This window comes from Marmota monax, unplaced genomic scaffold (assembly GCF_021218885.2).
Source record: "Marmota monax isolate L192 unplaced genomic scaffold, Marmota_monax_Labrador192_F-V1.1 WCK01_AAM20220418_F8-fsc00069, whole genome shotgun sequence".
NCBI classification, from domain to species: Eukaryota; Metazoa; Chordata; class Mammalia; order Rodentia; family Sciuridae; genus Marmota; species Marmota monax.
The window spans coordinates 2,345,164-2,360,222 of record NW_026695243.1 but is presented as its reverse complement, the minus strand read 5'-3'; the positions used below and the strand labels follow the sequence as shown (position 1 = coordinate 2,360,222).

The 15,059-nt window shown below is 38.8% G+C and overlaps 1 protein-coding gene across 2 annotated transcripts in view; it reads left to right on the top strand.

Annotated features, from left to right (window-relative positions):
• Stx17 (syntaxin 17) overlaps positions 1-14,530 on the top strand; it is a 64,127-nt gene extending 49,597 nt beyond the window's left edge. For both annotated transcript variants that reach the window (XM_046457297.2, XM_046457299.2), the window contains exons 5-8: positions 1,093-1,208; positions 1,285-1,335; positions 8,332-8,418; positions 9,146-14,530. In XM_046457297.2, the coding sequence (XP_046313253.1) occupies positions 1,093-1,208; positions 1,285-1,335; positions 8,332-8,418; positions 9,146-9,385 (494 nt within the window). In that variant the 3' untranslated portion in view covers positions 9,386-14,530. The remainder of the gene's footprint in view (positions 1-1,092; positions 1,209-1,284; positions 1,336-8,331; positions 8,419-9,145) is intronic.
• The last annotated feature ends 529 nt before the right edge of the window (positions 14,531-15,059 follow it).

Genomic DNA, 15,059 nt, shown 5'->3' with positions numbered 1-15,059 from the left:
AAACCAAGATTCTAACCCAAGTCTTTCTGACTAGACCCATCCTCCTAACAGCCACAGAATGTTGCCTCTTAAGAACTTTTTTTTTTGGGGGGGAGGGGGTAAGTGGGATACAGGGGTTAAACCAGGGATGCCTTACCACTGAATTACATCCCCAACCCTTTTTAATTTATATTTTGAGACAGGGTCTCACTAAGTTGCTGAGGCTGGCCTTGAACTTCTGAACCTCCTGCCTCAGTTTCCTGAGTTGCTGGGATTACAGGTGTGCACTGCTGTGCCAGAATCTCAGAATTGTTTTTATAGGGTCCCCAGCACTGTGACATACTGACTGGGCTATAGAGAGCATGTAATGAATGTCAAATGAATGAATGGAAGATTGGTGAAACCAATATGAGGAAATACAAAACACTTGAAGATGAGTTTTTACTGTAGATTAATTTATCAATAAAGTGGTGTTAAATAAGCAAAGTGTTAGTGGGTTGAAGGCTTTTTAAAACTCAGAAAAGAAATAAGGGAAACAGTGGAGTAATGAACCAGAAGAATGACTGTAAGGAAACAGTGACAATATGTACAAAAATGTTCTTTTGGGGACAAACTCATTGTCATCAGTAGATGCAATACTGGGGATCAAACCCTGGCCTTATGTGTGCTAGGCAAGTACTCCACCACTGAGCTACATCTTCACCCCTGCTTTTATTACCTTGTATATCTGATATTTATTACTAAATTAACCAATAAAAGGTTACAAATTTAGCAGTGAAACATTGGGGGTGTCTCCTCATGGAATATTGGCCAAATAGATTAGTTTCCTTTTGCTGGCTCTTCTGTACTTATTTTTAATTATTCAGATTGGATAGATGGTATTTGTAGCCATTTTGTAGATGTCTTTCTAGATAGAGAAAAAAAAATGTGTGTTAACTAACCAAGGGAACAAGCTGCCCAAGGATAAATAATTCTATTTTCATAGAATAATCAACTTACTATTAGCCTGAATTTAATTTGTGAGCATTTTATATGGCAGTTGTTGTATGATATTGATTCATGCTGTGTCCTTGCTGAAAAGCAAATTCCAAACATGAGTCTGTGTTCATCCAGGAGCATTTCACAATACTGAAGATGAAGCTAGTTCTCAGAGTTTGACTCAGATATACGCATTGCCTGAAATTCCTCGAGATCAAAATGCTGCAGAATCATGGGAAACTTTAGAAGCGGTATGTTAAAAGTTATTTTTTTCTTGGTAACTGTGAGGCATAAAAATAAGTAACTTTCTCTCTCTCTCTTTTTAAGGACTTAATTGAACTTAGTCAACTGGTTACTGATTTCTCTCTCCTAGTGAATGTAAGTATATAACTGTTTTTGGTTCTGAATTGGTAGGGTATTAGAATTAGAGACTTTGATTATTCACTGTGCTCCTGATTAGAATTTTAAGAAAAATTATAATTTTTAAGACTGGTATGGAGCCTCAAATTCCAGTTCTATTTAATAATGTAAATAAAGGCACTTTGTTAGATACTCAGTACTGGGGAATCTGACAATGTTGAATATAGAAATAAATGAAACCCATTGTCTGCTTTTGGGGATTCTGCAGTGGATGGAGATAAACTTTGAACCCCCCAAACTGAGCTTTTGAGCATAATGACTAAATGCAAAAATAAGATATGAAGAGAAGTATCATCTATTCCAAGATGCAGCATTGAATTCCAAGGGAGGGAATCACGTTTATAAGGTGGAAGCACGAAGCATAGCTTCACCAAGGCACGTAGCATTCTCATGAGCCTTCAGAAATTTGGAAATGATCCAGGGGGGTATAAGGGAGCACCTTTCAAACAGCTGAACAAAGACAAGGTGTTGAGAAGCGCATGGCCTGTCCGGGAGTACTAAATATTGCAAACTAAAGCATGAGGTATAGTGGGCAGGCAATGAGAGTGAGGGCCAACTATGATGGAACTATATGCCATACCAAAGAATTTGAGCTTTACTTTATGGGTACTACAGAGTCACTGCATATTTCTGAGCAGGTTAGTTGTAATCCAGTCTGTGCTTTAGAAAGGCCACTGTTACCTGGGTAAAGAATGGTGGAAGAAAGCATCAGACATAACTTTCCTATGTTCATATGTGAATATGCCACTAGTGAAACTCCACATCATGTACAACCTCAAGAATGGGATCCTAATTAGAATAAGTTATACTCCATGTATATATAATATGTCATAATACACTCTATTGTCATGTATATCTAAAAAAGACAAAATGGAAAAAGAAAAGAGAGAATGAGGTCATGGGCAGGAATGACTAGTTAAGAATCAGCTGTAGGAGTTTAACTTGGAGCAATGGCAACAATAGTGGGAGGTATTTCTAGGAAGACTAAGCAGAAATTGGAGGAAGATAGAGTCAAAGATAAGGAATATTATGGCATTATTCTGCGTAATCAAGCCCCAGTAATGCTGTTAACAGATTTGGGAGCATAAGGTAGTTTTGGGGGGAAAATAGGTTTTCTATCATTATTTTTCTAAACTTTTCTTAAAGAAACATTATTTTTCTTATAGTTTCCTTGCTAGGAATTTTGGGAATTTAGAATACATGAGTAGGTGTGTTATATATGTATGTCCACAAAGGCACTAGCCTGTTTCTCCTTCTGTCTAGGTTTAATTTTAAATTTTTGATCAAATCATGATTTGGGGGTTGTCCTTCTTCTAAGTAGGGTTTCCCTAGGCTTTAAGTGCCTAAGTAATACAACCTCAGAATTGGAATGGGAGGAAATTAAGGCCAACTAATCTAACACCACTACTCTCATCCCAACTTCTCAAAGGGTCTTTTAGCTCCTTTTTGCATAATTACAGTGCAGGCATACTTGATGTTTCTACCATGCCATGTGGAGGTGTGGAGTCAGAAGGTCTTCCATGTGTAAGCTCTGCTCTATGATAACTACTCTTTGGTACGTTTACCATCTAGAGCCAGATACCAAGCCACTGGACTTTTTTTCATATAAAAGATTTTCTAGGTTGTAAGACCTGTATCACTTTCCTCTCCCAACCCCACCCCACCATATATTCACTTCTTAAGAATCCATTCATTTGTGTTCCTTTTGCAATATGACTTTCCAGTTTCACCCCTTATTCTGCTTATATCCTAGTTTATGGATATTTGCTAGAAATGTAATGACTAAAATTAAATGCAATAAATCATTTGAATTATTTCTGATGCCTCTAAGTCAGAAGAAACAAAATGCTGGAAGTCTCTGGATTAGGTATCTGTATAATCTAATAATATATTTACATACAGCAGGGAATCCCCAAAAATATGTTGGTTAGAATCAAAATTTATTCAATTATTGTAACTAATAATTTCTGAATCTAATGCAGTTTATAAAATTTATACATTTGCCAAAGCCATCAGCCTGTACATTTAAACTATGTGTTTTAATGTATGTAAATTATACCTCAATCAAGTTGATTTAAAAAACAAAGGAAACATGTACAGAGTTCTTCTCACTCCAGACAAATACATTTCCTTTCTAATGGGGTAGGCACATGAAAGAAAAATGAAAGTTTGTAGCCATCTAACAGTTACATTAAACAGTTATGTTTAATTGTGTTACATAAGCAGCTCCTAACCCCAGCCCAAGGAAGATTTATGCAGGAAGACTCTGGCTGTAGCCATCTATAGCCATAGCTCTATACAAATGTCCTATTTATAATAATGTGTACAAGGACATGAGCAGAATGCTATTTGGCAAAAGCTCAAAGGAGAACCCCTGATTATTATTCCCAGAGTGACTGAGTTCTCATGACCACATGGCCAAAGATTCACAGAAGCTCCATTTAGGTACAGAATGACCTGGGAACATAACCAAAGTGACCACATCCTCTTGTTATCGTCACATGGACATGATAGTATCTAGGCAAATTAATCACGTACTTAAGGAACACTTTCTGTGTACGTAGTACTATGGTTAGCTCAATGAAGAATAGAGAATAGTATAAAAAGAACCTACAGGATAGTGGTAATGGTTGTACGACATTATGAATGTACTTAATGCCACTAAATTGTATAGTTAAAATGGTCAATTTATGTTATTTGTACTTGAGCACAACACAGAGGACCTACAAAGCCATTGAGGGATGAAAGCATGGTTGGTCCTGTTAATTTTAACAAATTAATATCTACTAGGTGCCCTGCTTCATTTGCCCTGCTTCATTCACCTTTACTGCCTTTTCTTGTAACCAGCCCTATTTCTACTCAAGGAGAATTTAAAGAACTCCAGGCCGGTAGCTTGACAGCATGTCATCCTTGCTGCTGATACTGTTTTGACTTCTACCTTTTACCTTATTCCCTACAGCTTTTGAAGTGCAGTTTTACTCTGGATACACAAAACTGTGGATTAGATTAGATTCCTCCATTTATTACCTACCTATATGATCTTCAAGATATTATTGGGCAACAATTGGCGTTATAAAACCAGTGGGAGGACTAAATGAGATGATGTTTATTACTTCCCATCCTTTTCCCTTTCCTCTGACCTCACCTGCATTTCTGCATTTGTCCTTCCCTTGGATCCCTTGGCCCCATCCATAAATTCTACTTTTGTATCAACATTATCTTCAGACATTTTAGTACTAGAGTTCCTTTAGTCCCTTGTCCACTGCTGAATCCCCCTATGTCAGTGTCCTCCTTCTCTACTCTGCTTATCACCTATTCTAGGCCAATATGATCTTGTGCTCTGCCTGAATATCATAGTGCTGATATGTGTGTTTCTGAGCTTCTCTGTGTATTTTATGATTGATTGCATATGAATAAATATGGAACTTAGGAATAAAGGAAAATACTGGAGTCTTCTTAAAAAAAACTCATAGTTTTCCAAGCACACTAATAAAATTGCACAACTAATTCTCCAAGGAAGAGCATTATTATTGATGTAAATGGATTTGTTGAATGTATTACTATTATTTGATATAGAGGATGCTGGGCTTACAAGTACTCATAATAAGCATTAAAGGAAAAAATAATTCCTTGTTAGTTTTTAATTCATCTGCCCAAATTGCATTTTTCTTTTAAAGTATTAATTTGATAAATCACGTTTGCTTCAGAATCTTAGGAGCCCCTATTATTCATCAAGATTCAGTTATTTTCAGGCCAGTGGGAGATGAAAGTCAGTGTTCCTTAAAATGAAATCCATGGACATACTCTCGGAGTTTTGAGATTTTTTTTTCTTTACAAGGAAATCTATACACTACTCTAATTTGAGAAGCACTGCAGTGTCCCTCATAAATGGCTTAGCTCATTGTTAAAGGAATGCTGAGAACACTTTTAAGTGCCAAAGAATAAAATACCAGGCAGGGGTTTGAAGTTTGACAGATGTGGGAGGCCTAGGTGGATGAAGACAAACATAGAGCACATCGGAAGCTAAGAGGGGGAGTTGGCGGATAGAATGAGAAGGACCCGAGCTGCCATAGGAGCTTGGCTTTCTAGGCTGGGGTAGGTTGTGTGTGGCTGGTGTGTCTGTGGCCCAGCATAAAGAGCCACAGATACAGTGGAGAAATGTGCCCAGATTCAGCTCTGAATGGAGTCTAGTTTGGCATTCTACTGATAGTGACTGACAACTCTGTGATACCATTTTGATGCTAAACTGTAATCATTGTGAGTGCCATTGAGTCCTCCTTATTTATGAAGCAGAATCTGAAGATATGGGCCGTTTGAGGATTCAAACCAAGTAAGGTAGGGGAAGAGGAAGGTAGAGCCACACAATTAAAGGATGCCTGCTGATCCCAGATTTTCTACTCTCTGCCTTATCTCCCCTCCCCCAGATTTATTCGGTCTTCTGGGGCCAGTGAATAGAACTTGCAGATGTGGGCTACTCCAGGGCAAGACAGGCCTCACCATTGCTGGGGATTGCAGACATAGAGGGTGTGTGTAATAGTTCAAATAATTGGTAATCCTAGGATTGACTTTTTTTTTCTTCTAGTCTTTTCTCAATTTATTCCAAAGGATTTTCATTTAAAAATATTAAAATGATATTTAAAATTTCACTTTAACTTAAAAAGTTATAAGGTTGCAATACCCTTAAAATATCCTAAAAAGGAGCATTAGAAGTATTTCCCTGAGGCCTTGAGATCACACTTGGAGATGGAAATGGCAATAATCCTGGCAGGCTCCTCCCTCTGGCCAAAAATTATTTGCGGCTGTGGGGAAGGAAGAACATGGGCTATTGTTCTTCTACCCTCAACTCATCAAGATGCAAAGGTTGGTGACAGGATTTTACCCCTGTGATTTATCTGCTAGCATAGACTCTTTCAGGCAGGAGTAGGGGGTGCTGGAGTGTCCCAAACAGAAACAGTGCTAGGGCGTCAGAAATGCAGGCAAGATGGATATTAGCACTGGCTAATATCCATTGCTTCTAAGAATCAGAAAAAGAAAGCTGACTTTTAAAAGTTTTACTGTCTGAGAAAAACAAAAAGCCAACAAGTGAATGCTAGGAGAGATCTAATGTTTGCCCTAGAATTTTCAAGCATCATAGGAAAAAGCTCGATATATTTTTTGGTAGGAAAATGAGAGTGAACACTTATCTTGGGAAGGTCAGGATGAATTCTTCGATTCTTCTCCTCATGCTTTGAAGACATCTCATGTTATTCTCCTTCGTCTCCATGAGGTATAAATAGCATTATCTTCATTTGATAGCTGAGAGTACTGACACATAGCCGGAGAAATTTGTCCAAAGGTGTATGTTGAGAATTTGAACACAGAATATCTGACCAGAGGTTATGCCCTTATTCTTATCATATGTACTACTGACTTTTAAAGTTTGAGAATCAGCAGCATGAGCTTCATCCAGGAACTTATTTGAAACATAAATTCTCAGTTCTACCCCAGGCCTACTGGGAGTGGGGCCCAGCAATCTGTGTTTAAAGAAGCCCCACAGGTGATTTTGTGGCCCACTTAGTTTAAGAACTGTTCTTGTACTTGTCTCTGACTGAGACAAAGAAAACTGAAAAAGGACTTTTTAAGGGATTGTACTGTGTTATCAAGATAGTGGTGGAGAATCCTATAATGAAAAGATACCACAAAAGGCCCAACAATAAAAGGTACATACTGGGAAGGGACGGAATATCAATAATGCTAATAGGAGACAACGATGGGAAAAATTAGCCATGTTGTTTGTTCACAAGTGAAGTGTTGATTGGAATTAGGAGAGTGTTATTTTATGTCTCCCTCAGTGTAAGTGAGCAGGTCAGTTATATAAGGGCAATCAAATACTTCAGGATTCAAGCTGAATTATTTCATGCTCATTGTAGAAGGCATTTATCTGGAATCAAAGAGGGATTCTCTCTCTCTTTTCTTCCTGCAAATTACAAAAATAATCTCCATGCTAATTGTGATGGTGGTTAGTTGCATGGGTGATTATAGGGGTTTATCATTTGTCAGAGTTCATCATACTGCACCGATAAAATGAGTACACATCATTCTATGTAAATTTGAATAAGTTGATTTTAAAATAAGCATGTGTTCCTGCGAGGGATCTGTTCTTATCCCTGGAGGTGTTAGGGCAGAGGCCCAGTGACCTCTTGTCAAAAGCACTGTTGTGGGGTTTCACACTTCAGAGAGGAAAATACTCTCCATTACCTCAGCATTCCTGCCCCAGGGCCACAGCCACAGTTGCTGTTGTGTCAGCACAGGTGTTGCTATTTAATATATTTTATTAATATATTCAACCTGAAATAGTTTAACTCATCATGATTTTTTAATGTTTGAAGTTTGGCTACAGGTGTGAAACCCAGGATGATAGGTTCATTCACTGCTCCCTCCTGAATAGCCCAAGTGGAAAGATGTCATTGTAGATCAAATCATATCATAGCCTTATTCCTAAAACTTAACACTTTTTATATTTATTGGATGAAGGGCATTTTATTTCTAAATTTGCCTGATTTAAACAGAATCTTCAAAGAAGATAGATTAGGGAGGAGTTTTCTTGTTTGATTTTGTTTTTCTCCCATCAAACCCAACATAACATATAAATGCTTATTTGGATTTTTTTTTCCTCCTGGAAAGTGGATTCATTTGAACAATAATATGTTTGTATGTTTGAATGAATTTCAGTGTGAGATGCTTTTTGCTATGAAGGTGCCACCCTTTTATTACCCAATAATTAAGTCCCCCTCTTTTTTTTCATGAAAGTGAATTTGTGCTTTCGACATGGTTTATCAGATGCTATTAATGAACCGCTATTAAGACTGCAAGGCTGCAGTACCCGGGGCCTTGATTACAGGAATTAAAATAGTGTGTGTTGGCGTCCCACCGCTCCCCAGCAGGAGCGCTCACTCATAATTCCTTTGCATCTAGTCTCAGCAGGAGAAGATTGACAGCATTGCAGACCATGTCAACAGTGCTGCTGTGAATGTTGAAGAGGGAACCAAAAACTTGGGGAAGGTAAGATTCTGCTCCTGCTGACAAATCAATGGTACTCTGGCTCCCAGGAATCTCTAGTATTAACCCAATTGATCTGCTCTCTTCAGTGTTGAGGGAACCAGCAATTAAGGAAATAAGGAAAAAATGACACATAGGTAGTGCAAGAAATCAATGGTTGTAATATTCTACTCGAAGATTCGTTCTATTAGGAAAGAAAATTTATTTTTTCAAAGAGAATAAACAGTAGGCCGAGTGTAAGGCATTTGGTGTCATGAGGGAATGAATGTCTGCAGAGGTCCAGGGAGAGCAGGGGGCAGGAGCAAGAATCAAAAGTGTAAGAACGTGACCGCATGCATGGATTGGGATCATCTATTTTCCATAAGATGTGGATTTGAATACCCAGGTTCATAGTATAGAATAATCTCTGTGCATCATAAAAAAAATTGGTTATGTAATCTGTGGCTGTGGAAACTATTTAAATAAGCCAACTAGTTAGTGGATTGATTTTTTTACAAGTAAAATCTACTTGTAGCCCATTTCTCCAAGTCCTGAGATCTGGAGCAATTGTAGTACCTGTGGAATACTTTTTTTCTCCCCCAACACTACAATCTCTAAGGTTAATTATGTACCAAGAGTTAAAGAGGCATTGCCAGGAGTAATGAGAGGAAAATGCACATCACCACAGGCAGATATTCTCCACTCAATTTCTAAATTGAATTTATTTTTATTTATTTATTTTTTTTTACAGGCTGCAAAATACAAGCTGGCAGCTCTGCCCGTGGCAGGTGCACTCATCGGAGGAGTGGTGGGGGGTCCGATTGGCCTCCTTGCAGGCTTCAAAGTGGCAGGAATTGCAGCTGCACTTGGTGGTGGGGTGTTGGGCTTCACAGGTGGAAAACTGATACAAAGAAGAAAACAGAAAATGATGGAGAAGCTCACTTCCAGCTGTCCAGATCTTCCCAGCCAAAGTGACAAAAAATGCAGCTAAAAACTCAATTTCAGTATTATTGGTGCCAGCGTATCTATCCTAACAAGCACCTTGCTGCTGTTGGACACACAGCTTTGGAACATCATGTATCAAGACAGTGGCTCTAGATGCCCAAGTGGAATTGAACCATATTAAGTGGTTGTATTTTGTTTGCTGGGTGTTGTTGATGTTAGAGATCAAGGAGCCTGGCTCAGAGTGGGTAATGTCAGGTCAAGTTTAAAGATGGCCGAGGTACAAATTTTCTGCCTAGAAATGTGAAAACTGAATCTGTAACGCTGACAAGAACTTAAGATGTATAGAAATGAACTGCAGATCTTAAGGCTAAGTGTATTTGTGGATTATTTAGGCCTGGTATCTAGGAAAAGAATGGGAGTTCAGGAGCCCTGTTTATCAGACAGGGAAGTCAGGGCCTCACAAGGAGCACAGGTTGAGCTACATAATGGAGCCCATTCAGTGAACCCAGTTGCAGTTTGATCCAAATATATTTTTCTGGTGAAGGAAATTAATAGGCCACTCCTTCTGTTTTCTTATACTAAGTTCTCTTTAAGATATCTTACTCTGTGACCCTGGCTTCTTTTCTAGGTTCTGCCTTGAGTCTCAAGTGGTAGGAGACTTACCAGCCAGCCACCATGCTCACTCTGTCATCCTCCCCTCACATCTCAAAGAGACCTAGTGCCCTTTGCTGTCAATTCTTCATAATTTTGGAAAAGTCCTTGGTTTATGGGGTGAATTCTACCCATGTATAGTGAAGGTTTTTCTCAGAATCTTTTTTATCATTTCCCATTTTTCATCACCCTGTCCTATAATTTCTTAAGTTTAAAAAAAAGAAAAAAAATTTCCAAGTATTTTGAACATCGTTAATGTTCAAAATACTTGAAAATGAGCAGAGGGGAAAAGAGCAAGGGCCTATCCTGGGGCAGCGTCTCATTCTGAGGAGTTGATGTAGCCGCCACACAGAGGGCTCTGAGCCACCCTTTCTTCAGGTGGCCACTGGAGGACTGAGCCAGCTTTCTACCTCAGTTGTAGCACACTCCTCTTCCCGGCTTTGCTTTCGCCTGTGCGTTCCTTCACTTTCCACAGCTGCTGTTTCCTCCAAAAAGTGGCACTCAGGCTTACCTTTGCCCACATTCTAGAAGATGACAGAGCCCAATGCCAAGGCTCAGACCCAGCAAAGGACTCGTGGTGCTAATGCCAACACAGACAGAACCCCCCCTTTCTGTCTCAAACAGCAAGGAGGTTTTAAATCTAGAAAAGAATGTAAAATTCTAGACAGAGTCACTCTGTACTGTCAACTCAGTTGAAATAGGAGGGAGCTGCCTTCTGCCTTGCCCTTTACTCTTTCCTGAGGACAGAATGGGCACCTGCACCCCAAAAGGTGTCTTTCTAGAAGTCAAAGTTCATCAGGGGGCTGAGTGGTCATCACTTAGCTTCTTTCTTGCTGAGTTTTCCTTTAATAACTTACTGATGTTACCTTTCACCTCTGTGAGAGAGCTTTTTCTTACATACTCTTTGAATCTCAGCAATAAATTCCAGTGGGACAAAGCACCATTTATGATTATCACTAACGAAGCATCAAATGTTATCTATTTACCTGTATCTTTCAAATAATACCAAGAAAGAAATACTTTAAGGGTCAGGTTATGATCCAGTATCAGATATTGGATACCTATAAGGTCGTTTTGAACTCCAACTCTTTTCTATTCTCTGGCCCATCCCTTTAACACCAACTGTTCAAACCTGAACAGGATCAGTGCTCACCCAAATATTTAAAACAAGCCTTTTTTTTTTTTTTTTTTTTTTTTGGTACTGGGGATTGAATCCAGGGGAACTAAATCACTGAATCACATGCCCACCTTTTTATTTTTTATTTTTGAGACAGGATCTCACTAATTGCTGGGGCTGGCCTCAAACTTTTTAATCTTCTGCCTCGGCTTTCCCAGGAGCTGGGATTACAGGCATGCACCACCACAACCGGCATTAAAACAGGATTCTTAAACTCAGTTGCTGATAGGACCAGTCCAGGTAGTCAGCTAAAATGATAAATGTAGTTAGTTATGTCAAGATTCAGCTGTGTCATTTGATTCTGTAATTTCCAGTATCCCACCCTTCTTCATCACTGCATAGTACTCTACTCTGTCAACCTCAGATTGCCCATGTTTCCTGCATGCCATCTTAGGGGCAGCACTAGGAACTCAAAAGGACCTAAAGGAGAAAGGAGGCCTGTGTTTGTAGCTCACGTTTTGTTCTGGAATTTCTCATTTTTACTGAGCCAGTGTGGTACTCCATTGTACTCACATAAGTCTCTCACTTTTATTGCTGTGATCAGGATTGGAATATTACTCTAACAGTCTTCATGATTTGGCAAGTTAGTCATTTTTTAAAAAGCCTTATTAAAATTATTTAGAAGTTTTATCTCATTTCCCCCCATAATAGAACATAATAGCCAACTTTTTATAGAAATTAATCAACTATAAATGATATACCTATAAAGTGCTTATATGTATAAATAAGTCAGTATGACACAGAAACCAATCTTAAATTTGAATTTAATGCTGTATAGTGTCAGATAAAATTTATCTTCTCTATGATTCAAGTCTTACATTTATTGCACAAGTTAAGAATGCTTTGATTAAGATCTGAACATTTTTAGGGGCTCATTTGAATAAAGACAGCACTTTTAAAGGCTTTTTTGACATAACCTGAACATTTCTCTGTAGAGCAGAGATTGAAACTTTTTGGCTGTAACCCACAGTAAAAAATGCATTTATACCAAAACTCAGCAGAGACATAATGAGACATTATGTGCTGTTATGTACAAGGCATTTTGATGTTGTTTTTAAAATATGCCAGTTGCAACCCACTAAACTTGTTTCATAATATACAATTGGATTGTGACCCTTGATTTGACGCTAACACCCTTTCAGAGAAATTGATGTTTATTGAAAACTCTTTGCCAGGCAGACTCACTAGGCATTTTACAGGGGGGGCAACTGTGCCTTGGAGAAATTAAATACTTTGGAGAGGGTTATTCAGCTACAAAGGGTAAATAAAGCCAGGATGTAAATGTGGCTGGTGAGATACAAAAACTGTTTGATACCTGCCAACCTATGCTACCTCTCTAAATAAAACTGAAATGGGTCACCTGTTTTGCCTCACCCAGACGCCCATATATTCTGTAAAGCAAGCTTGGAATTGCCTGTGCCATTTATTGGCACCTTTGTTATCCTTAATCTTCTGATCCTCATCAAGTGTCCAGAAGCCTCAAAGTCTTTAATGGTGGCTGTTGCAGAGGTACCCAGCACTGAATTTGGTCCTCAGACTATAAAATTAAGAATGTTTCCATCTCATTCATATAACCTACAAATTACCTTATATTCATAGGTATAATCATTGTTCAAAGTGCTTTTTAGTTTTATAATAAATATTTAAAACAAATATATCATAACTCATAGAAATCAAATGATTATTTTCTTTTAAAGAGATGCCCTTGGAAAGCCACACACTTACTGAAGTGATTCTGTTATTAGGCCATTTTAAAACTTTTCTTTTGGAATTGCCTCCAAAAGGATTTTGCAAACCACATAAGAAAAACCATCTTCATTTTTATTAGTTGTAGGCCATTTGTCCTTGTCCTTGTGGCTCTCCTCTCTTCCTTTCTCATTTTGCTTTTCTTCCACTGGCTTGGCTTCTCCTGTATATGAGCTCGTTACCTAAGGATGCCCAGAATGCGGGTGTGATGCTGCCTACAACTGGCCAGAGGGGCTGGTGCAAGGACTTTGAGGTTATACTGAAATTGGGTGCTAACAGGGAGAATACTAGGAGTCCAGAAACTTCCCTGTGGGCTGCCTGTGCCCGTACGTGCTATAGGTTGTTTGCACACAACTAAGGACTAAATGCTTGTAAAATTGTTCACCAAAGGTTGAGGAAATCAGTGATATAAATATATATAGCACACACTGTTTTCCTCCTGTGAAAGCACAGACACCAAACCATGCTTTGTGTTAACTGTAAAAATGAAAGGTGTTTCTCAGGGTCCCAGCCACCTTCACTGCTTCCACGAGGACTTTTCCAGAGGATGCACGAGAAGCCTGGGATAAAGGTTCTCCTGTGATCTGGGATGTTTTCTCATCAATGTAAAATAAAAGGTGGTTGTGGCTCTCGGATGCTTATGAATGATATAGATGCTGTTCTTAAGTAGTCAGAGGCCTACTAAAAGGGGCACTTACCCTCTGTCCTAGATTAACATAAAGCATTCAGTTTGGTTTTTTTTTAAACACTTTGTTTCTAGAAGGTGGTTCTCATATTTATATTCATTAATTTGACACCCTTGCATAGATAAGCTTCTTGGGTATAGTAGACAAGTAGCGGTAAAGGGTGCACACAGTATCTATATTGCTGCCCTCAAAGAAATTAATTTACTGTGAGAAAAAAATATATTGGTGCAATATTGACAGAATACATACATTGAAATAAAAACAAAAGGTGTCAGAGGCAAATGACTCGCCCCAAATCATGAAGATAATTTGCACAAGAGCTAGGAGTGCAACTATGGTATAGCCTGCGGGGGTGGGGGGGAATCCTTTGTAATTAAACTAAGTTTTTGTTAACACAATCAGGCTGCCTATTGAGACCTGTGGCCTTTCAGCTCCACTCAACATTGCAGACCAGGCAAAAAGGAAAGACACCTTCTTTCCCCTGGAGGAAATTACACTCAATTTCTTCACTCTGAACAACAATGTCATTCTTGTCACCTGTGCATCTGCCAGCAGAAGCCTGAGGATTCTTCTTCAGCAGCATAACTACTCCAACCCTGAATGGACAGCTCTCAAGAAAAATTTCACGTATTAGAGAAAAACGTTCAGTGGTACATGTTTTTCATACACTTTCCAAGTATTGGAGATTTTCTTAAGATTAATAACTAAGACATTTACTTGGATTTCATTAGTTAAACCCCCCAAAGATGTTTTCCATTTTTATTGTTAAACCTTTGGTGTTGACAAGGCCAGCACAAGAAAGGCCCAATGGTGAGAATTTCTGCAAACTCTTTTTAATTCTTACTGAATTAATTGGTCATTTATTATGTTGCTGAGTGGTGCCTGAGTAAGAGAAAGTTGCAATAAAATTCACTACAAACTTTGAACTTAATTCCTGTTGTGTGTTGAATGCCTGGGCCATATGTAGAAAGATATCCGACCTACAGAATTAATCCTTATCAGCCATTTACTTGCTACCTAAAGCAGGTAAATCCCAGCAAAGTACCCTAAAAGAGGAATGGACAAAGTGATTCAAGGCCACAAACAGTGGAGGGACTAACTGCTTGGAAACAAAAGGGAAGGCTTGTGGAACATGGGGTTCTTGAGCAATAGCCTCAGAATGTGCTGACTGAAGGGGGAACTGCATGAATAAAACTTCAAACAACATGAGAAAACCGATGAATTAAATGTAGCTCGGTGATGAAGCTGGTCAGAGGGAAAAAGACTAGGGATAGAAAGTTTGAGGTCAGCCTGGGCAACTTAGGGAGACCATGTCTTAAAATAGAGAGGCCTGAGGATGTAGCTCAGTTGTACAGCATCCTGGGTTCAGTCCCCAGTTATTCCCCACCCAAATACAAGTGTTAGGGAGACACCTAAAATGAATGGAGACTTGAGAAAAATACTCTCAATTTTTAAATTAT